General features: G+C 45.6%; 1 protein-coding gene across 9 annotated transcripts in view; it reads right to left on the reverse strand.

Annotated features, from left to right (window-relative positions):
• Positions 1-29: 29 nt before the first annotated feature.
• rxraa (retinoid X receptor, alpha a) overlaps positions 30-20,260 on the reverse strand; it is a 123,724-nt gene continuing 103,493 nt past the window's right edge. For 6 of the 9 annotated variants that reach the window (XM_023818616.2, XM_023818618.2, XM_023818611.2 and 3 more), the window contains 6 exons: positions 19,012-19,196; positions 7,558-7,687; positions 5,542-5,674; positions 4,839-4,930; positions 4,412-4,517; positions 30-3,668 (listed from right to left, as the gene is read on the reverse strand). In XM_023818616.2, coding sequence (XP_023674384.1) covers positions 3,521-3,668; positions 4,412-4,517; positions 4,839-4,930; positions 5,542-5,674; positions 7,558-7,687; positions 19,012-19,196 — 794 coding nt within the window. In that variant the 3' untranslated portion in view covers positions 30-3,520. The remainder of the gene's footprint in view (positions 3,669-4,411; positions 4,518-4,838; positions 4,931-5,541; positions 5,675-7,557; positions 7,688-19,011; positions 19,197-20,260) is intronic. The other 3 variants (XM_023818619.2, XM_023818613.2, XM_023818615.2) reach the window with 1 other exon arrangement.

A 20,260-nucleotide genomic window follows, 5' to 3' on the forward strand; every position in this document is an offset into this window, starting at 1 on the left:
TTACTGTTGAGTCAGCAGAACAATCTGGCTGACCAAAGAAGCTTTATTTTTAAAGAGTAACATTTTTTAGTCAACACGTGATGGGGGAAGTGGTACATTTTGGTGCCAAGAAATAGGGAAAATGATAGTATTTATTTTTTTTAATCTTTTCTTCATTGAACGAACATTGTAGAAGAACCCACAAAGAAGAGATGAGTATTTTTCTCAAAAATAGGGGAAAATGACAACAAAGGACAGAGTCCACCTTCAAAGGATGGACCACAAGAATTAAAAAATAAAAAACGAGGCCAACATGAAAGGTGACAGGCGTGAGCATTGACATCCACCCTTTAACGCCATTGTTTTTTGAAGCTGTTTAAAAATAAACATTTACAGAAATAATGTATACAACAGCCCACATGATGATGTACATAAGCAAGGGAAATACATTTGTACAAAAATAGATTTTTAGACGTAGATCTTTTTAATTTTTTTTTTTATTATTTTTTTATTTTTTCGCTAAATGTCCACAGCTAAAGCGAACGACTTGTGTTGGGCTATCGGAAGGTACTTTGCAGGCCACCGTAGGTCCAGGTTTGTAGCGGGACAACGTGATTTCGCGTCCGTGGAGATATGCCGCAGTTTTCCGATCCGATGGCATTACTAAATGCTGATTTTTAGGGCAAAAAACAAGAGGCCCTGTACAAACAGATGAATGAAAACCGCACATCACAAAGTATTTCTGTGCCCGTTTTCGCCTGACTTTACAGACGTAATCCTGTCCCTCGTTTTCCCCCACATTAACCAGTAACATTTAACAGATTTATAAATATACATACATATACATATAGACAAAATATAGCTTTGTGTTATGTATAAAGCATTAACGTATGCATCGATGTTTCAGCGGACCGTTCTCAGCAGATATTTCAAAGTCGGTTTCCTGTGAGAGATCCTTCACTGTGCTCTTACACGCTTTCTTATGGCTTTATTTTTTCATTTGGAGAAGCCTGGACCGCACTCCAAACAGACCACCCGGGTATAGACAACCTCAATGGGCCGATTGCACCGCTGCAGAAACAGGAGAGCGCTATCGGCTCTACTTGGCTTAAGTAAAAATAAAGATAAAAACTTTGACCTTACAAAGTTGTCATAAAAAGGAAAGATACACTCAGTAAGTGTTCACCGTCAATTTGAGTTGGAGTTTTATTTCATGCTGGCAGAAAGGGGTTTGTGTCTAGTTTTATATTACACTCATTACATTCGCATTTCATAGACGATTTGTAAAAATGCCTTTTGTGTAATTTGACCGTCATAATGCTGATGTTGCATTTGCGATCACTGACACGAACGCCACAGTTTCCAGGTCTTTGCCGAGTGTTACTTTTTGTCTGATTGTGCCGCATTTTACTTGTTAATCGATTTTCACAATCGGGACCTGAGTTTCTCAGAAATCAAGGCAAGTCCACCTTAGACTTTCGAGGCTAAGAAACCGTAATTAGCTCCAAACGGGACGAAAACATCCATGTTTAATTTAAACTAAAGATGACATTCAGTTCTCGTTATCTCAGGACACGGATGGTGTTACAAGTGTCTTAAAGACAAATAAAAACGGAATCATGATAATCACGTATATTCATGATAATACACTACAAAATATACAAAATATGCGTCCTTACAGTAAACTGAGTGTATTGCTGTTTTAAAATTATAATTATTATTTTTTGCTTAATTACAGATGGATTTATTTACCCTTTTCACCAGTGCATAATCCAGCGGGTTGTTTCCTTAAACAATGATTTTAAAAACCAACAAGTTTCCGTCATTTTTAAGCTTAAATACTACATTTGCATTTTTCCCCAAACTGGACACATTTCAACCCATTTACCCTGTTGGATATTTTTCTGAAGCAATTCGGGTCAAATATCTTTCTCCAGAGTACGACACCATAGCCACTAACAGATTTTGAACATTTTGGTTACAATTACATATAGTTTATCACTATTATATGCAATGAAATAATAACAGATGTTACATATAAACTTAATCTCACTTTTACTACACTTTAAATGAACTGTTTTAATACTGGGCGGATGAAACAGATGCTAATTTTGCACTGGTGCATAGGCCTGATAAAATATGGCCAGTAATTACTAGTTTGTTACTGGCATTGTCAACTCCATTACAAAGTGCCATTTGTCTGATTAAGTACTTGTACAAAAATTCAAGTAATTTTGCAGTGTTGTATTTTTTCCACTAGAGGGTAGTAACAGCTCTCTCATTCCCCGATCGTGGCAGTCAGACCATCCACTGTACCTGCCTGACAGGGTCACTGCCTTGTTCACATCTAAAGAAACCTTCTGTCTTTGTACTATGAAGCAAAAAAAAAAAACGTATATGGACAATCTTTGGATACGGCACATACACACATTTGCAGCAGCATATAAAGAAAATAAAAGTAAAGCCAAGTGGGTTATGTGGTAAAGTCGGGAACGGTCAGTGAATATGATGGGATCTCTGCAGCCTGCAGGAGGTCTTGCAATAACATCTCTTGGAACCAAAGGAAGGTGGGGGAGGACTCGGGGGGGGGGGGGGGGGGTGTTGGGAGTCGGAATGGCCCCCGATGCTACAACTGCTCTGGTCCCCCCCACCGAGGTAGAATGAGCGAGGCAGAGCCTTTGCTGAGAAGCCCTGTTTGAGTGCCAGAGGATGGGGAACTGGACACAAACAGATTCTAGGTTCTACTGCATAGGTATTTGTTCCGTGAACTACCGACTTCCACGGGTCACGTGCTGCTGAGTACTAACCCCCCCCCCCCCCCCCCCCCACCACACCCGCAAGTTAGGGGCTGGAACAGTGGGTTACAAAAGAATTGCACGACTGTAGAACGCTACCAATACTGCATCTGGTGATGATGAATGTAGGATGTTGAACTGTGACGATGCCCCTCAGCATGAGGACCAAGGGGGGGGACAGAGAGGTCAGGGGGTGGGGGACGGCACCCCGAAGCACCACTTCGTTAGCTCTGACGAAAACACACCGCCTCCTTTTCTGCCTCCTAGTCCCTGTTCTCCTCTTCCAGCTCTGTCGTTTAGGCCAGGAAGCGGCGCACATTTTCTCCGTGTCCATGCCCTGCCCCCCCCCCCCTCCAGGGCTGAGAACGGCACAATTGTCCCAGTAAACGCTCAGCATCCTATGAAAAAAAAAATCTTGCTGCTCGTAACGCATTTCAAAAACTTCCGGAGCAGGTCTTCAGACCCCTTTCTCACGCACTTCTGGAGCTGCACCCCCCACCCCACTTTGACGGCACCTCAGTCCCCTAGTTTTTTTTTTTTTTTTTTAAAAACAGTATATTTATATGTTTGTACAAAGTATAAAACAGACCCATAGAAGCGATGAGCTCATCAGACAGACGTGAAGCCAAGCTGGCGAGGGAGGTGGAGGGGGGGGGGGTGGTTCTGGGTCACCAGTCTGTACAGATGGTTAGATTGCACGCCCCCCACCCCCCATCCGGAAATGGCAGGCCACGCCCCTCCCCCAACTATGTCATCTGATGCGGGGCTTCCAGCATCTCCATGAGGAAGGTGTCGATGGGCGTGTCTCCTATTAGCTTGAAGAAGAACAGGTGTTCCAGACACTTCAGCCCGATGGATCTCAGGGCAGGAAGGCGGAGTAACAGCTTGGCGAACCTGGAGCAAACCATACCGGCATTAAGCTCATGATGTGCAAGATGTTTTTTTTCTGACATTTTTGCATATAGTCAGTGGATAACACTCAAGGCCAGCCCAAGGCATAAGCGAACTGAACGGCTGCTTAGGGCCCAGTGGCCACCAGGGGGCCCCCCTCCATCTGATCGTCCTATCAGAATGGAAAGGAAGCTACAGTATCAAATGACAACTAGGTTTATCGAATTTTGCGCAGGGCCCCAAAGCAGATTTGGGGAACGTTATTTTTTTACACCGTTATAATAGCTGTTGTACTGATGCCCACGGCAAATTTATTTTGCCTTCACGGAAAAATTCCAAAACATGAATTGAGCAAATGCAAGGTGAATAATCAGCATGTTGTCAACTGATGAGCTACAGTAGTATACATTCTATTTATCTAGCAGACGCTTTTATTGAAAAAAAACATGCTTTGAGAAGACAAGGTCAGACTGTCTCCCGTATAATTGTGGATGAAGGGTATTGAACAAGGGTACAACAATGATATCACTCTGCTGCCTCTGGGATTTGAACTGGAGACCATCTGATCATGGATACAGTGTCCTAGCCCTCTGAACTACATACCAGCCCAGATAATAACTCTTCACTATAAAGACTGATAAGTTACCTGATCAAGGCAGTGATTCACTCTGGGGAGACTTTATAAAAACGGTCAATTGGATTGGCTACTTAGGAAGACAGGAAAAGGAAGGAACTGGGGTTGGTACCTCCCAGGCTGGTCCGGGTACTTCTGCTTGCAGTAGGCCTCCAGTGAGGCGTATACCTTTTCCCTCAAAGCCTCCACCTCCCCTGGGTTTGACAGGCCTTTGGAATCTGTGTGGTGGAGCAGGTGACAAACATTTATAACCCTTATAAGACGGGCCAGAATATCAGCGCCTGCAAGCCTCCGGTTCTGATGCGTCTGTCTACAGCACCACTTGGTGGATCACTGGGCTTGCATGCAGTACCGTGTTTGCTGGAGACATTGGTGCACCAGGGCAGCCTCCTACAATGCGTGTTTTCCATGAGACACCACAATTTATTCCATGTTTTTTCCACCCTGCCACTGTGTGATTCACAGATAGGCAGAGGAAGGATGTTGTGGGAACGTGTACTGGGGTTGGTTGCAGGTGATTGGAGGATCGGGGAGGTTACCTGGGTTAAAGAGGACGATGGCTCGAAGGCAGCCCAGCTCCGTCTTGTCCATCTGCATGTCCCTCATCTTGGACACCAGCTCTGTCAGCACCCTGAACACGGAGGAGAAACGTTTTTGACCAGTGCCCCCTAGGGATCATCTCATCACACGGCAACATTACTGCTGTGAAAAACCCACTTTATGCTGACAGACTAACTGCTGCCCTGTGACGTTACACTTCCGGGTCAAAGGGCATCCTGTGTATGATGTGTGAGAGGAAGCCACTGACTGCTTTCCTCATTCATCCGAACGAGCCGTCTGAAGGTCACCGTTAATAACTCACTCTGACATTTGGAACAATGAAAGCAAAGAGATCCAAGCATTTAGACTAACTGCATCTGTCCATCATGCTGTCAGTCCAAGAAGAATAAAAATTACCGGTCCTCTGAAATTTCCTCAGTACGGTTCAAAGACGCAACTTATCTAATTTAATCTGGTGGGAGATGGAAAGTTCAGTTTGTGCTCTTACGAGCAATTTTGGTCTTCAAAGTGCTGCAGAGAGCTTCACTGGTCATGTGACGTGGGATTAGCGTTACAGTAAGATGGAGGACATCATAGGGAAGACAATGGAAGCTGACACCCCCTTAACGATGGACAGCATCAACCCCTCATTAAATCAAGCTCTCAATACAGTCATTTGGCTTGAGATCTGGGGGGACCAACCTGTCGAAAATGGCCCCCACTCCGGCGCTGTGGGCACTGTTGCGGTGGACATGCAGGCCTGTAGCCAGAAGGATCCCGTCCTTGACGGTTATGGAGCGGTGCGAGAAGGAGGCGATCAGGAGTTCGTTCCACCCTGAGCAGAGAGCAGAGAGGAGGAAGGACATTTTAGGTCCCCTCACATCAGTGGTGGCCAGGAGGTTCATTCCGGAACACTGTGTTCTTACATCAGCATGGCTGATAGGGGCCGGTAGGGAGGTGAAGCTGCCCCTCAGACCCACAACCGCCTTCAGCCACAAGGCCGCGTCCCACCTCCATGTAACCACATGGATTGGCAGGCCCAGATCAAACCTCTGGTCCCACAATGCTCCACGCTTTCCCAGGGTGGCGTGAAAACACACGGATGCCTGTTTTTGTTACCTTGGGGCTGTTGGGGGGGGGGGGACACTCATTCGCGAAGAGGAGGTTGCACTCGCGAGACTGTAAGTGCTGTGTGCGAGACAAGGGGGGGGGATTGGGAAAGGCGGCCGCCTTCCCCCGTGCCGCTGCGAACAGACGGCGTTAATTAGATTTAACGAGGAGCGTTCCAACGGCGGTGGCCAGCTGCCAAGCGGGGGCCACGCCCAGCCACTCCCTCCTGGAACCTGCACCTGAGCGCAGCCTCGGCGCATCCAAACATGCTGAGGGCCAACCTGTCCGAGGAGCAGCTTAAGGCAGCTGGGCGGAGCCGGGGAGCGCAGTATATATCTGTCGTCACTAGAGGGCGCTATGCCTGAAGTTTAAATCCCCTAACATTCCTTGCTAGCGTATCGCGTCTCTTTAACGCCATGGAGACTGAGAGGCAGATTCTCAGAGTTTCTGCGGTGTCATATGAATGGGAGGCTGAGCCGTCTCTCGAACTGACCCTGTGCCCGCGCCAACACACACTTGCAAGCGCCCCCCTATGGGGCAGACCAGACGCCTAATTAGCCATCACCTCAAACACAAGAGGTTTTTTTTTTTATTGTGAAGGGTTGCCTTCTTGAGTTAAAAAAGCATACTTATGCATCCTTGCCTGTCTTGGTTGGTTCGATTTCCATCAGTGTAGCCAAAGAGTTTGGTCCCTTACTAATAAAGTATGACAGGAATGCCTGCGTTGCCACGGCAACGCGATTCTGAGCACTCCGTCACTCTCCGGATCAGCTTGCCTGTGGAGAGCCCTTTCTGCATCAAGTTTAGCAGCATAAAGGCGAAACCCAGGCAGGGGGGACAGAAATCACATTGCCCGGCCCCCTGCTCAGGGCAAGCACGGGGGGGGGGGGGGGGGGAGCTCGCCCGCAGCCTCAGCCCAGCGACTCTGCTGGGGTCTGAGTCGGCGAGGTGCCTGGGTCTTGGGTGTGTGGCACTCGAAGTGGAAATGCTACTGTGAGCTTAAAGAGAAAGACGGGCATTCAGGGCACTGAGTGCTGAGGTTATTGGAGCATTTAGCAAAGTTTGAAAAGTGAAGGACGAGGAACTGGAAAAGTACGAGAAGACAGTGACCTGCAGTTTTGGAAAAAAAAATCAGTCCACCAATAAACTCAGTAAGCATTCACACTGCAATATAAAAATTAAAAGTCAACAAATTAAAAAAAAAGGAAAAAAAAGAAAAATAAACATACGTACACCTTCAACAAGAACAAGAACAACAAGAACAATAATAATAATGAGTGTGAGACACTGTGGTGTCCTTGTTCTCCACGTCATAGTTGTTTAAATATACTGTACACACTGTAGACGAATCTCATTCTCCTTTTACTACAATCATATATGCTTTTTATGCTTATTATTTACATCACACAATGTATACTAAGTACATCACTCTCTTGATGCATATTTACTAACTGTTAATATATCATACATGTACATATTCCACAGTTAATCTAATCTACCCGCTGCCCAAATAAAAATATTAATAACAACAATATTATTATTAATAATAATAACAAAAACAATCATGACAACAAGAGCAGTAACACTAATGAGGCTGACAGGGCATACCTGCTCGCAGGAGGATGACCTGGTCGTCCAGCGGCAGCTCAGAGAAGTGTGGGATTCTCTTGGCCCACTCCACCAGCGTGAAGAGCTGTTTGTCCGCAGCCTGGCAGATGTTAGTCACCGGATCGTTGGGCTGGCAGGAGGGGACACGGGGGGGTGGGTCAGGCCTGGCGGGGGGTCGAGGACCCACCCAGCATGCCTGATGTCATTGTGAGAAGGACAGAGAGTGATGCAGGGCACAGAGGCGGAGCGGAGGGACTGAACCGCTGCAGAGCGCTATGGAAATACGAAGGCTAGAGGCCTCCAGGTGAAATATACATCCGGGGTTGGAGGGTCCTCGGCCCCCCTGCTCGGAGAGCCGCTTCCCTCCCCAGGGCCAGACACACAGGCCCAAACAGAGGGGGATGAAAAATCTCGCTCCCCTCTCCCGAAAGAGGAAAAAAATGAGGGGAAGGCAAAACAAACAGGGAATCTGTAGCAGGAAATACCTGTGGGGGGGGGGGGGGGGGGAGGAAAATGGGTCTCTTGAAGCCACACATGAATCTGCTCGGTGTGACCTTGGGCCTTTAGGATGCAGGCCAGGGTGCAGGCCACAGGCTGCGGAGATGCCCCACGCAGGCCCTGCTTCCCAGGTGACAGTGCGGCACCCAGTTAAAGGTGGGGCCAGTCCAGGTATCCAGGAGGCCATTAAGACAACCCTACAGACGACGAACACGCACATGGAGGGATGCAGGAACGATTTCTCAGAAACTAAATAAATTGCTAGCGACTAGCGTCAGAAAGTCATAGCTACTTAGCTGATTAGGAACATGTTTAATCAACATTTAGCTCAGTGATTGTTTGTGTGCAACCGGCGGCCCCCAAACTTCAAGGGTCGCTTGCAGATGCGTGGTTTGGGTGGTGAGAAACACCACCACTGGCGTGCGACCAAGACATGAGAAAAGCAGAAAGTTTTGGGAAGTGCCCGTAAGTGAGAGGAGCTAAGTTACAGCGACGTTCCCCAACCTGGATCCAGAGGCCGCCAGGGAAAGCAAACCTTAGAGATCCGCACCAGGGTCCAACAGCTGAAACAGCCGATTCAAGCCCTAAAGGCTCCTGAATGTTGCACCCTTTAGTTTGAGGTATTCAGTAAAGCACCCCAAGGGCTCGAACAGCCATCCAGATCAAACAGCGGCGTGACATTTCTTGACAAAAAGTTCACAACCCACAAGATGTGCGAGGCGGCTGTGCCCTAACCGGCCGCAGCTGGCTGGCGCTGGCTGGGGCTCGGCGGCGAGCTGGTTAGTCTGTCGACAAGATAACGATCAGCTCATTACCATCCGCTGATGGCAGCAGCTGCTTATTGACACACTTGTGATGATGTGATAGCACCATTCGGGCCTCTGACTTCCTAATGTAATGCACTTACATAGAGAACATAGACTCACAGACACACATACTCATATATCCTAGTTAAGGTTCCACAAATATATTGCAAAACCCTCCAACAAAACACAGATAGTGTCTTTTTTTATCATTTATGATGAGAAAGGAGCTCTGACACTGAAGAAGATCTTGAGAAGGTGTACTTGCTGCATTGTGATTTAGCACCTTAGCTTGGGATTATCAGTAAGTGTTACTGTTCAGTCTGGGGCTGACCAATGGCGAAATGCATGTGAAGTCACACTGCCAATCAAAAGTTTTTACTAGGTTTTCCATTTATTTCATAAACTGCAGATTTTCTATTCTTGTTAAGCATTGGAAAGTCGAGTCAATGAAAATATAAATCAAATAAAACAAGTTTCCTTTATAACAAGAAAGAGGCTGTAACAGTGTATGTCTGACATCCTGTTAACTGGGTGTGTGGTGATGGCAGAGTCAAATTTCTAGACTCTCCTTTAACTTTAACCGCATTAGTTAACTGCTTCACCCCATGAAACAGAGCAATATGTGAAGTACCTTGTAGAAAGAATGCCTTGACTTTCCTTGGCTGTTATACCTGCTAGAGGAGGTTACTTTGATGACTCAAAGATATGACATTTTCTTGCTAATAAAGGTACTCAAATGGTGAAAATAATGTAAATTTATTTGTTAGGCAAGAAAGTTGAGTGCATTTTTAGTAAATGTTAAGTGACATGCAAATGTAGAAAACATGAATTAAACATTGTGAGTTAACGTTTTTCCTGGTCTTAATGTTTTTTTTTTAATTTGTTTACAAGGTAGTTTAGTGTTTAATTTTTGATTAGATTAAATTATATCAGCCAATATGTTTCCAGAATAAAAAAAAAAAACTTGTCCATGGACTGGTGTGCTGAGGTATTGCCTGCTGCATGGCTACACTCTGGGTTCTTATCCCTGAGGTGGCTTGTTGTGTGGTGGGTGCAGCACTGCACTGTAATCAGTGCCTGCTCCTTACACACTGTAATCAGTGCCTGCTCCTTATAAACTGTAATCAGTGCCTGCTCCTTACAAACTGTAATCAGTGCCTGCTCCTTACACACTGTAATCAGTGCCTGCTCCTTATAAACTGTAATCAGTGCCTGCTCCTTACACACTGTAATCAGTGCCTGCTCGTTATAAACTGTAATCAGTGCCTGCTCCTTACACACTGTAATCATTGCCTGCTCCTTACACACTGTAATCAGTGCCTGCTCCTTACACACTGTAATCAGTGCATGCTCCTTACACACTGTAATCAGTGCCTTCTCCTTACACACTGTAATCAGTGCCTGCTCCTTACACACTGTAATCAGTGCCTGCTCCTTACACACTGTAATCAGTGCCTGCTCCTTACGTCCTCATAACTGACATCCCCGCATGGTGGTGCAGTGGTTAGCACTGATAAGATTTTAACAACTCTGAGCTATTAGTTAAGTTCTCCCCAAACGAGCTTGATGGGCCGAATGGCCTCCTCTCGTTTGTAAATTTCTTATGTTCTTATGTTCCTTATAAACTGTAATCAGTGCCTGCTCCTTACAAACTGTAATCAGTGCCTGCTCCTTACACACTGTAATCAGTGCCTGCTCCTTATAAACTGTAATCAGTGCCTGCTCCTTACACACTGTAATCATTGCCTGCTCCTTACACACTGTAATCAGTGCCTGCTCCTTACACACTGTAATCAGTGCATGCTCCTTACACACTGTAATCAGTACCTGCTCCTTACACACTGTAATCAGTGCCTGTTTCTTACACACTGTAATCAGTGCCTGCTCCTTACACACTGTAATCAGTACTTGCTCCTTACACACTGTAATCAGTGCCTGCTCCTTATAAACTGTAATCAGTACCTGCTCCTTATAAACTGTAATCAGTGTCTGCTCCTTACACACTGTAATCAGTGCCGACTCCTTACACACTGTAATCAGTGCCTGCTCCTTATAAACTGTAATCAGTGCCTGCTCCTTACACACTGTAATCAGTGTCTGCTCCTTACACACTGTAATCAGTGCATGCTCCTTACACACTGTAATCATTGCCTGCTCCTTACACACTGTAATCAGTGCCTGCTCCTTACACACTGTAATCAGTGCATGCTCCTTACACACTGTAATCAGTGCATGCTCCTTACACACTGTAATCAGTGCCTGCTCCTTACACACTGTAATCATTGCCTGCTCCTTACACACTGTAATCAGTGCCTGCTCCTTACACACTGTAATCAGTGCCTGCTCCTTACACACTGTAATCATTGCCTGCTCCTTACACACTGTAATCAGTGCCTGCTCCTTACACACTGTAATCAGTGCATGCTCCTTACACACTGTAATCAGTGGCTGTTCCTTACACACTGTAATCAGTGCCTGCTCCTTACACACTGTAATCAGTGCCTGCTCCTTACGTCCTCATAACTGACATCCCCGCATGGTGGTGCAGTGTTTAGCACTGTTGCCTCACAGCTCTGAATCCCTGCCATGGCTCCATGTGTGAGTTTGCATGATCTCCCCATGTCTTTGTGGGGTTTCCAGGTACTCCGGTTCCCCCCCCCCCCCCCACAGTCCAAAAAAAGCAGAGCTTATTTGGACTCACCAAATTGTTGGTAGGTGTGAATAGTGTGTGCCCTGCCATGGTCATTTCCTGCCTTGTGCCCATACCTTCTCGGATAGGCTCCCCCCCCCACCATGAATAGGACAAGCGGGTACAGAAAATGAATGGAAGGATGATCAACAGTCAAAACGCACCACGGAGACTGAGTACCCTGAGAACTCTGTTGTGCCAGAATGGCTCATTGTTATTCTCCACACCATCAAAGCCTGGCAGTGATCACTCTCTAAACCCCTTCAAGCGGACTCCCCAGAGACAGGCTACCCAGCAAAAAAAACATAAAGGCAATTTATCCCCTTCTGGAAGCTTAGATCTCTCTGCTGGTGTGCATGTTCTCATCCTGATCTGCTGCATGAAACACCACTGGAATTTATACAATTCTTGGGAGGAGAGTTTGTCATGTGCCCCAGCTAACCAATCGGGTGATTCGTTAATTCAACTCCTGCTAACATGACCTCCTGCAAATGTTTCTGTACCTACCTTTCTGTCAAAAAAACACTGAGGGGGCTATTTGTGGGAACATCAGCCCTCAATACTGTTTACTATGCATGTCAGCAAATTGGCTAATTTGTTCTGAAATAAACAAGGGTGTTGCGTGATAGTGTGAACAGACGACAACTCCCAGAATGCTCTAGGGAGCAGACATGCTCATCAGTGACAAATGCAAGGGCATAACTTTTGGGGTATTGAGGTCTCCAAGGGGGCCTAGGGGGTAGTATTGGCTAGTTTTGATTACTGGGGGGGGGGGGGGGGGGTTACAACTCCACCAAAAATCTATGCCCATTGATGCGTGGGTCTTCTTTAAACTGTTCGCCTTGAACCCATTTCTCTCTTGACACAACATCTTCTGAAGCTGTAAAGTCAACCTTGTCAATATGATCAATATGGGGCAGTGGTGGTTTAATGGTTTGGGAAGCATACTTGTAATTCAAAGGTCGCAGGTTCAAATCCCTGACCAGCAAGGTGCCGCCCCCAAGCACTGCTCCCTGGCTGCTGAATTAGCTGCCCCCTGCTATGTCATGATGTCACATATGGGTTAAATGCAGAGGACACATTCCATTGTTATATGCTGTGATGTGTCAACACTGATCACTTAATTGTTAATTCTATTACTAGCTATTCTCCCAGTCAGGCAGCCATGCCAGTTATAGACTGTAAGGGTGGCATTGGGCAGGGGTGGGGGGTGGCGCTCTTCTTTATCTAGGTTGCTGTTAGTTACGCTCAATAAACCCACGAAAACCGAAACGTCTGCTTGTGTGTTACAGTTATAGGGGGTTACGCCACTCATGATTGGTTATTAATACACAGGGAGGGCCCTTTGAGCGCCCCCTGTGGCCAGACAGCCTTTGAAACGCTGTCCGTCTCCAACCCTGGGGCTGCATAATTCACAATGTCTCCCCCCGGCACCCTCCCGCCTGTGAAAATTTCAGCACTCGTGACGCTCCTTGACTTTTTAATGTAGACTTTTGTTTCCTCGTCAGTTGAATCATAACCGTAGGAAAACACTGGCCTCAGTTACAAATGGTTGCTGAGCAGGCATGGCTTCAGAACACAGGAACCCTATTCCCTAACTGAAGCTCTGTAACCAAGGCTGACAAAAAAATGTACGGTATAGTTAGTGAAGGGGGGGGGGGGGGTGATTCCAAGGGAAGTGAAAACAAATGGAGTCTAGAGTGTTCCTTAAGGAGGCTTTTCCGTGAAGGACGTCACCCCCACCCGCTTAACAGCCGGCCCGGGTCGCCCCGATATAAATACAGTTTACTGGGCTTGGCCGGAACCCAGCTATTAAGCAACAGCTCTGGGTTCCCCCTATGAGGCGGCATAATGAATTACTGCGGAGGGTGGCAGTGCCCGATGAAGCCGGCGGGGAGGGATGGGGGCTCCCTCCCCCCTGTCCTCCATCACACCTGAAGTATGGCTGGGGGCAGTGGGGGGGGACACATATTGCCAGCCAGGCCCCCCCCCCAACCTTGTTAAAACATCATTCCACAGCGAGGGGCCCTTAATGTACTTCCTGAATGAAGAACACATATGATTTGTGGGCCAGTGTGGCCCTATAATGCGGGCCTGTACGGCGCTTCTCTCGCTCCCTTGACATGAGGGCGTTGGTCGGTCTTCCGGTTCCTTTACGGATCCCCACACGCTGGCCTCAGCAGACCTGCCTCGCAACACAGCGGACAGTGGATCGGGACCGAAGCTGAATGCTGTACAGAACCAGCAGGAATCTTCATCCTCTGGGCCAAACCACCATCTCTCTGCAGGTAGACGGGCCCTGAAGGCGCCAAGGTGACACTGACTGTCCCAAACTTGACAGCTTGCCTGCTTCTGCACAGGCCTACGCACCAGTGCGCACACACCAGCCCCCTCTGCCGCTCACCATTCACTGCTCCCATCAAGTCTGCAATGGTGGGACTGGGCTCCAAAGAGAGGTCAGACCCGGCTCATCTAGAGGACCTTCAAGTGCTTACTAGGTCCAACATATTACACAAGGGATCATGTGATCATTGTTTTTTATGACTTTAACCTGGTTTATACTGTAGTCTTGCAGTCATGCTCGAATCTGTCTTGTGCTGTTAACTGTCCTGTGTGTCAGCCTTGGCATTCGCATTGGAGTCACCCTGAGTAGAGTGATCAACATCCCTCACATTGAAGAGTGTCTTGCATCACTCGCTCTTTTAGCTGTTTCTCTGTTGTACTAATTTATGATCCACTCCTTACGCTTCTCAGCTCAGCCATTCTTACATTACAGCCTTTGATAAGAGGTACCATCCTCTCCCCTACAGAGTACATTCATCTTCTCCAAATACCTTTAAGCAGTTTAATCACTTAATCCACACGTGGTTATTTAAAAGACAGCAGCAACAACACCTGACCATCAACGTGCACGTACAGTGCATTATCTTGGCAGCAAACACTCGTTAAACACACGCGCTCAAATGATCTACCCTGTCAAGCCCGAAAAAAAAAACAATACCTTCAGGGGTTGTCTGCTCTGCAGGGCACAGTGCCAACAAGGATGTTACAAGGTCAGAGCTGAATGAAAGAGTCTAATTCACGCTTCATAAACAGACTAGTCAATGATGTCAAGCTGGGACACTGTAATCATTACTAATCATGGGGATAGAAATGGGTTAATTGGGAAATAAGCTATCAACCACAACAATGGACCACTGCAGCATATCGTACGTAAAAAAAACAAACAATAAAACGCACAAAGATCTAAAGTCCCAGCACGTGTTTCTACACCTGACCTAACCTGAACTTAAACACCAAAACAAAGTGACAGGTGGGACATACACAATTTAAATACCGCTATCGACCGCTTCTGGAAGGCAGCGCGCTGGGAACAAACGAAGGGATGGGAGGGAGGAAACGATGCTAGGGATTCGAACCTTACGGCACAGAACAGGTTTTTTAGAATCGTCCGAACATTTTCCCTCCAAAATTTACTTTGATTTCAATTACTGTGAAACTTACTTTGCACCAAACAATCATATACCCTGCAGCCAAGAAAGCTCAAAAGTATTTACATTTATTTTGTAATTAAAATCACTAACGGCCATGTGATTATTCTTGATCAAAGAGCAGTGAAATTAACATTTCTCTGATACCCTCCCCTCTGGGTCTGTTTTGTTTACGCTTGCGTCTTCAGTTTCTAATGGAAGTGAGTGGCTAGCATTAGTTATATAACGCGGAGTGAGCAACAGAAAGGTGCGACTTTTATAAAACATGTGAAAACGTTGTACTCCAATGACATACACCACTTTCAAACACGAAGCAGAGATTCACAGACACCTATCAAGGCTGTTTTCCCCTGTGCCCTTAAAATCAAAAGTGCTTTTTATACTGCAGAATACCATCAGCGCTAGCAGAACATTTTTAGAATTGCATAAAATTCTGAACAATATTATAATTATTTTGCAACAAACATCCTAAATATGAAATTATTATATAGAGTGGCAACGATAAATCCTGCATTGATTTTTTTTTCATGGCATTCAACTGGTCTTTGGTCATTAGAATAACCAAAGAACTGATTTATGTGTAGGAAACATTTGAAAACTTCATCAAGGGCCTTTTTGTGAGACTCCCCCAAGTTACTGAGGCCCCCATTTTTTTTCTGATCTTAACAGCAGCATTTTATGCTGCAGATAGGGCCCCAGTGATGACTTTAGTCCAGGGGCCCCCACCCCTGTAAATCTGGCCCTGGACTTCAGGTATTTTAGGTCTCGCTTAGCTAGCGGCCGTCGTCAGTGCGCTAACGACGCTTCACCGGCGACCTGGGTGAACTCAGCAGGATGTGACACTCACCAATCGCTAAGCCCCTGCCAGGCCGGTCAAAGCAGGCTAGCTGGGGGCCAGAGGATGCTGAAAGGCACAGGAAGGGCCGCTAACTTCACCCCTTGTCTTATATATTTGCAACTCTGTAAAATAGCCTCCATTTGCCCTAGTAAAGAGCTGTTGGACCGGTCTTCATTTCTGGGGATTTCGGGTTCCAAGAAGATGCTTCCTTATAAGAACATAAGAAATTTACAAATGAGAGGAGGCCATTCGGCCCATCAAGCTCGTTTGGGGAGAACTTCACTAATAGCTCAGAGTTGTTAAAATCTTATCTAGCTCTGATTTAAAGGAACCCAGGGTTTTAGCTTCCGCTACACTAGTAGGAAGACTATTCCATACTCTAACTACATGGTCGTGTAAAGAAGTGCTTCCTCAAATTCGTTTTAAAATGTTCTCCTGTCTATTTCCATCTATGGGTACGAGTTCTAGTATTTAAACTAATATTAAAGAATCGAGACCTGTTAGAATCTTATATACCTGGATCATGTCCCCCCTTAATCTCCTTTGTTTGAGGTGAAACAGATTCAGCTCAGCTAACCTCTCCTACATTGAACCTTCTCCAAGGCAGCCATGTCCTTCTTGAGGTATGGTGACCAAACCTGCACACAATATTCTAGGTGGGGTCTTACCAAGGAATTATATAATTGTACTTAACTTGACTTAAACTCCACACACCTAGAGATGTAACCCAACATCCTATTGGCCTTTTTTATTGCTTCCCCACACTGGCGGGAGTGGGACATGGAAGCATCAACATACACACCGAGATCTTTCTCGTAATCAGCAACCTTTATTTCAGTGGAACCCATAAAATATCTGTAGACCACCCACCTTGGTGTCAATACTGTATGTATTGCTGTCAATATCATTAATGTAAATTAGGAACAATAGTGGTCCTAAAATTGAACCCTGCGGTACCCCACTATGAACGCAGGCCCACTGTGACATTGTGTCTCTAATAACTACTCACTGCTTCCTGTCAGTTAACCAGTTTTCGATCCAAGGCGCTACAGTTCCTAAAATCCCTGCAGCTTTGATCTTAAGCAAGAGGCGTTTGTGGGGGACAACATCAAAGGCCTTCTGGAAATCTAAGTAGATCACATCGTAGGCCTTTTTGTAATCAATTTCTCTTGTAGCTTCCTCAAAGAACTCAAGTAGATTCGATAAACAGGATCTACCTCTCCTAAATCCATGTTGGCTATCCCTCAGAATGTTATTTGCATCCAGGTAATCTACCATTTTCACTTGGATTATAGCTTCCATTATTTTTCCAGTAATGCTAGTTAAACCGATTGGCCTATAGTTTGCTGGATTACTTCTATCCCATTTTTTGAATATGGGCGTTATATTAGCATGCTTCCAATCTGAAGGTACCACACACACAGATAATGATTTTTGGAATATTAAAGTTAAAGGTTGGCTAATAATATCCCTCATTTCTTTTTAAACTTTAGGTAAGATGCCACCAGGGCCCTGCGATTTATTTATTTTGAGCTTAGCTAGGCTTAGTACCACATCAGCCTCAGTTATACATATATTGGTCATAGACAATGCTGTATTCGTACTAAATGGTGGTAAGTTCTCTACTCTGAACACCCATGTAAAATAATCATTAAACTCATTTACTATATCAATTCCATTTTCAATTATAAGGCCCTTACTATGCTGCAAGTTAGTGATTTCAGCTTTTAGAGCTTTTTTGGAGTTAAAATATTGGAGTCAATATTATTGTCATCCTTAGCCTCCAATGCAATTTTTCTTTCTGCATTCCTCTTAGAAAGTCTAATGCTGTTTTTTTTACTCAACCTGTAGACCTGTAGATACTCCTGCTTAGTTTTGAAATCATTAGTTATTTTCCATTCATGGAAGAGAGCCCTTTTCCTCCTGACTTTATTCTCAATTTCCTTAGTAAACCACCTTGGTTGTAGTTTCCTAGATTTAGTTTTGCTGGTAACAGGGATGAAGTCCTCTTGCACTTACAACAATGTGCTTTTAAAAAATTCCCATGCCTCTTCAACCGTTTTGCTATTTAACTCCATCCAGTTTACAGTTTCTAGTTTCAGTCTCATACCATTAAAGTTAGCCTTCCTAACCTTTCCAGTCCGCAGTTAGCCTCCTACTCACGCCCCCCACCCTTTTTGTCTGGACTACAGTGACACAGCCCTTGGCAACACCACTGCAGATACATACTCTGGGGATTACTCTGAGCTTGTTGTGGCATTGTTCCTCATTTTTCACACCCGCATACTGCGCCCACATATCATAAATACACAGAAATGTTTTACTGTCTGCCACGAAAGAGCATTCCGGGGCGTCCCCAAAGAGCTATCTCAAATTGTAGGTGCTGCCAGGGCACAGATGAGGAACGTAAGAATCGCAGAAGCTGCATTTCCCACTCCCACCAGCAGGTGTCAGAAACTGTGTTGTTAAAACTGTGTTCCAAGACAAACACACCAGTACAAATACAGCAGTAGAGAAACTGCTAAAAGTATTTTATTTACATGACTGCTTCTCGAATTTGTCGTATTAATCCAGCTCCAACACTTTATTAACAGTGAATGCCTTTCTTATCTCATTTAATCTGAGAGATCAAGCTCTTTTAAAGACATAGCAGATCAAAGAATACCACAGGAGGTACGTCAAACAGTCACGTTAGATAATTCTCTCTATTATCGGAGAATATTGTATACCGCAGGAAGCACCTTATATAAAGGACACAACCAAGTCACATTACTGAAAGACCACTGTGGATGTTAATATTTCCCTCACTGCCTGTAAATACAACCCATAAAAATTTCCACCTACAAATACCTGGAGGCACCAAACCTTTGGGAGATCCAACCACTGGCAGATACACCAGTCTTCCCAGTCTAACTCGGCGTGACTTCAGTTTAGCTGTGGGATTAGACTCAGTGGTTCAGGCTGTTGACAACAGAGGTCTGACCTAAAATTGTTGGAATTGGTCTTTTAAAATAACACAAGATATCTCCACATAAAACTGAACCGCTGACACAAGCTCTCTGAGGAAGCAGTGCTGAAAGGATCTTATCAGGTGGTGACAGGAAGTGATGCAACTTGACAGGAAGCACTCACCGAGCTGGATGTCATGCCCAGGCTGGTCTCAATGTAGGTCTCGGTCTTGGGCTCCACAGCCAGCTCTGCTTCCAGAATCTTCTCTACGGGCATGTCCTCGTTGGCACTGCTGGTGGACTCCACCTCATTCTCGTTCCTCTCTTTTGCGCGCTGACGCTCTTCCTGGACAGCTGCATATACCAACACTGTTTTTGGTCACAAATGCCACAGAACTGCACTTCTGGCTTAGCCAATGGGCCGTCGGCCATTCTAACTGAGCCTCGTTAAATGAAAGGATGTTTTTGCTATTTACGCAAGTACAGGTACATTGAAATGCTTCTTTTCACATATGCCATCTTGCTCTCCTTTTAGGCACACATACATTCATACAGTTGAGAATGAAGATTTTGTTTCAACCAACCAGTTGAGTGACTGTGACTCTTCATTCCAAACTGGTTGGTTGAAACAAAATCCTGGTTTGGATTTTTACTTTCTGGACCTGAAATGTCCACCTCTGGGTCTGAGTCCGGGGTCAGGTGGTATTGTCTGGCACCCCTGTGGGATTTTTCAGGGGGTTAAGGGTCAAGGGCTCAGCAGAGATGTGACGATTTTGCAGAGGTCAACTATCAAAACACCAACAACAGAAGCCCACTGAGACCCATTACAAAGTAATTTACCAAAACTTATCCCTGCAGCTTTTTTCCTGAAGCCCCCCCCCCCCCACTTCATTACGCCTTGGCAATACAGTTCTATACTGTACCATGTTACACAACTTCTGTTTTTGGCACATTGATGTTATTTTCTTAGTTACTGTGCTGAGCTATAAATGAGTATTAATGTGTTCTCACTATGTTGTGCTGTTGTTTTGCAGTAAGTTGTAACTTGTTTGCAAATTATTCCTGCACACTGTGAAAAGATTTATCTAAAAATGAGACTTAGTTGCTTATGCTTTATTGACTGAAATATTGTACCATGAAGTAAAAGTAGATTCCTGATTAGCGAGCCTGACTTCCTGTTGGTGTGGACATACAGGAAGTGGTTTGCGAACCGTGCAGACAGTGTGAACGGGACGCCAACACTCACTGTGGCCAAGGCAGCAGTAACCGCACTTCCGCCCTCTGTGGTTTGGGGATGGGGGGGGGGGGGGCTCTATCCCCCCACTACCTCCATCTCCCCTGCTGTAAGCACACTTCACCTCCCACTATTTTGTTTCTGGTTTGGGACTGCTGAATCACGGGGGGGGGGGGGGGGGGAGAGATTTGGGAATGGG

This window comes from Paramormyrops kingsleyae, chromosome 7 (genome assembly GCF_048594095.1).
Source record: "Paramormyrops kingsleyae isolate MSU_618 chromosome 7, PKINGS_0.4, whole genome shotgun sequence".
Taxonomy (NCBI): domain Eukaryota; kingdom Metazoa; phylum Chordata; class Actinopteri; order Osteoglossiformes; family Mormyridae; genus Paramormyrops; species Paramormyrops kingsleyae.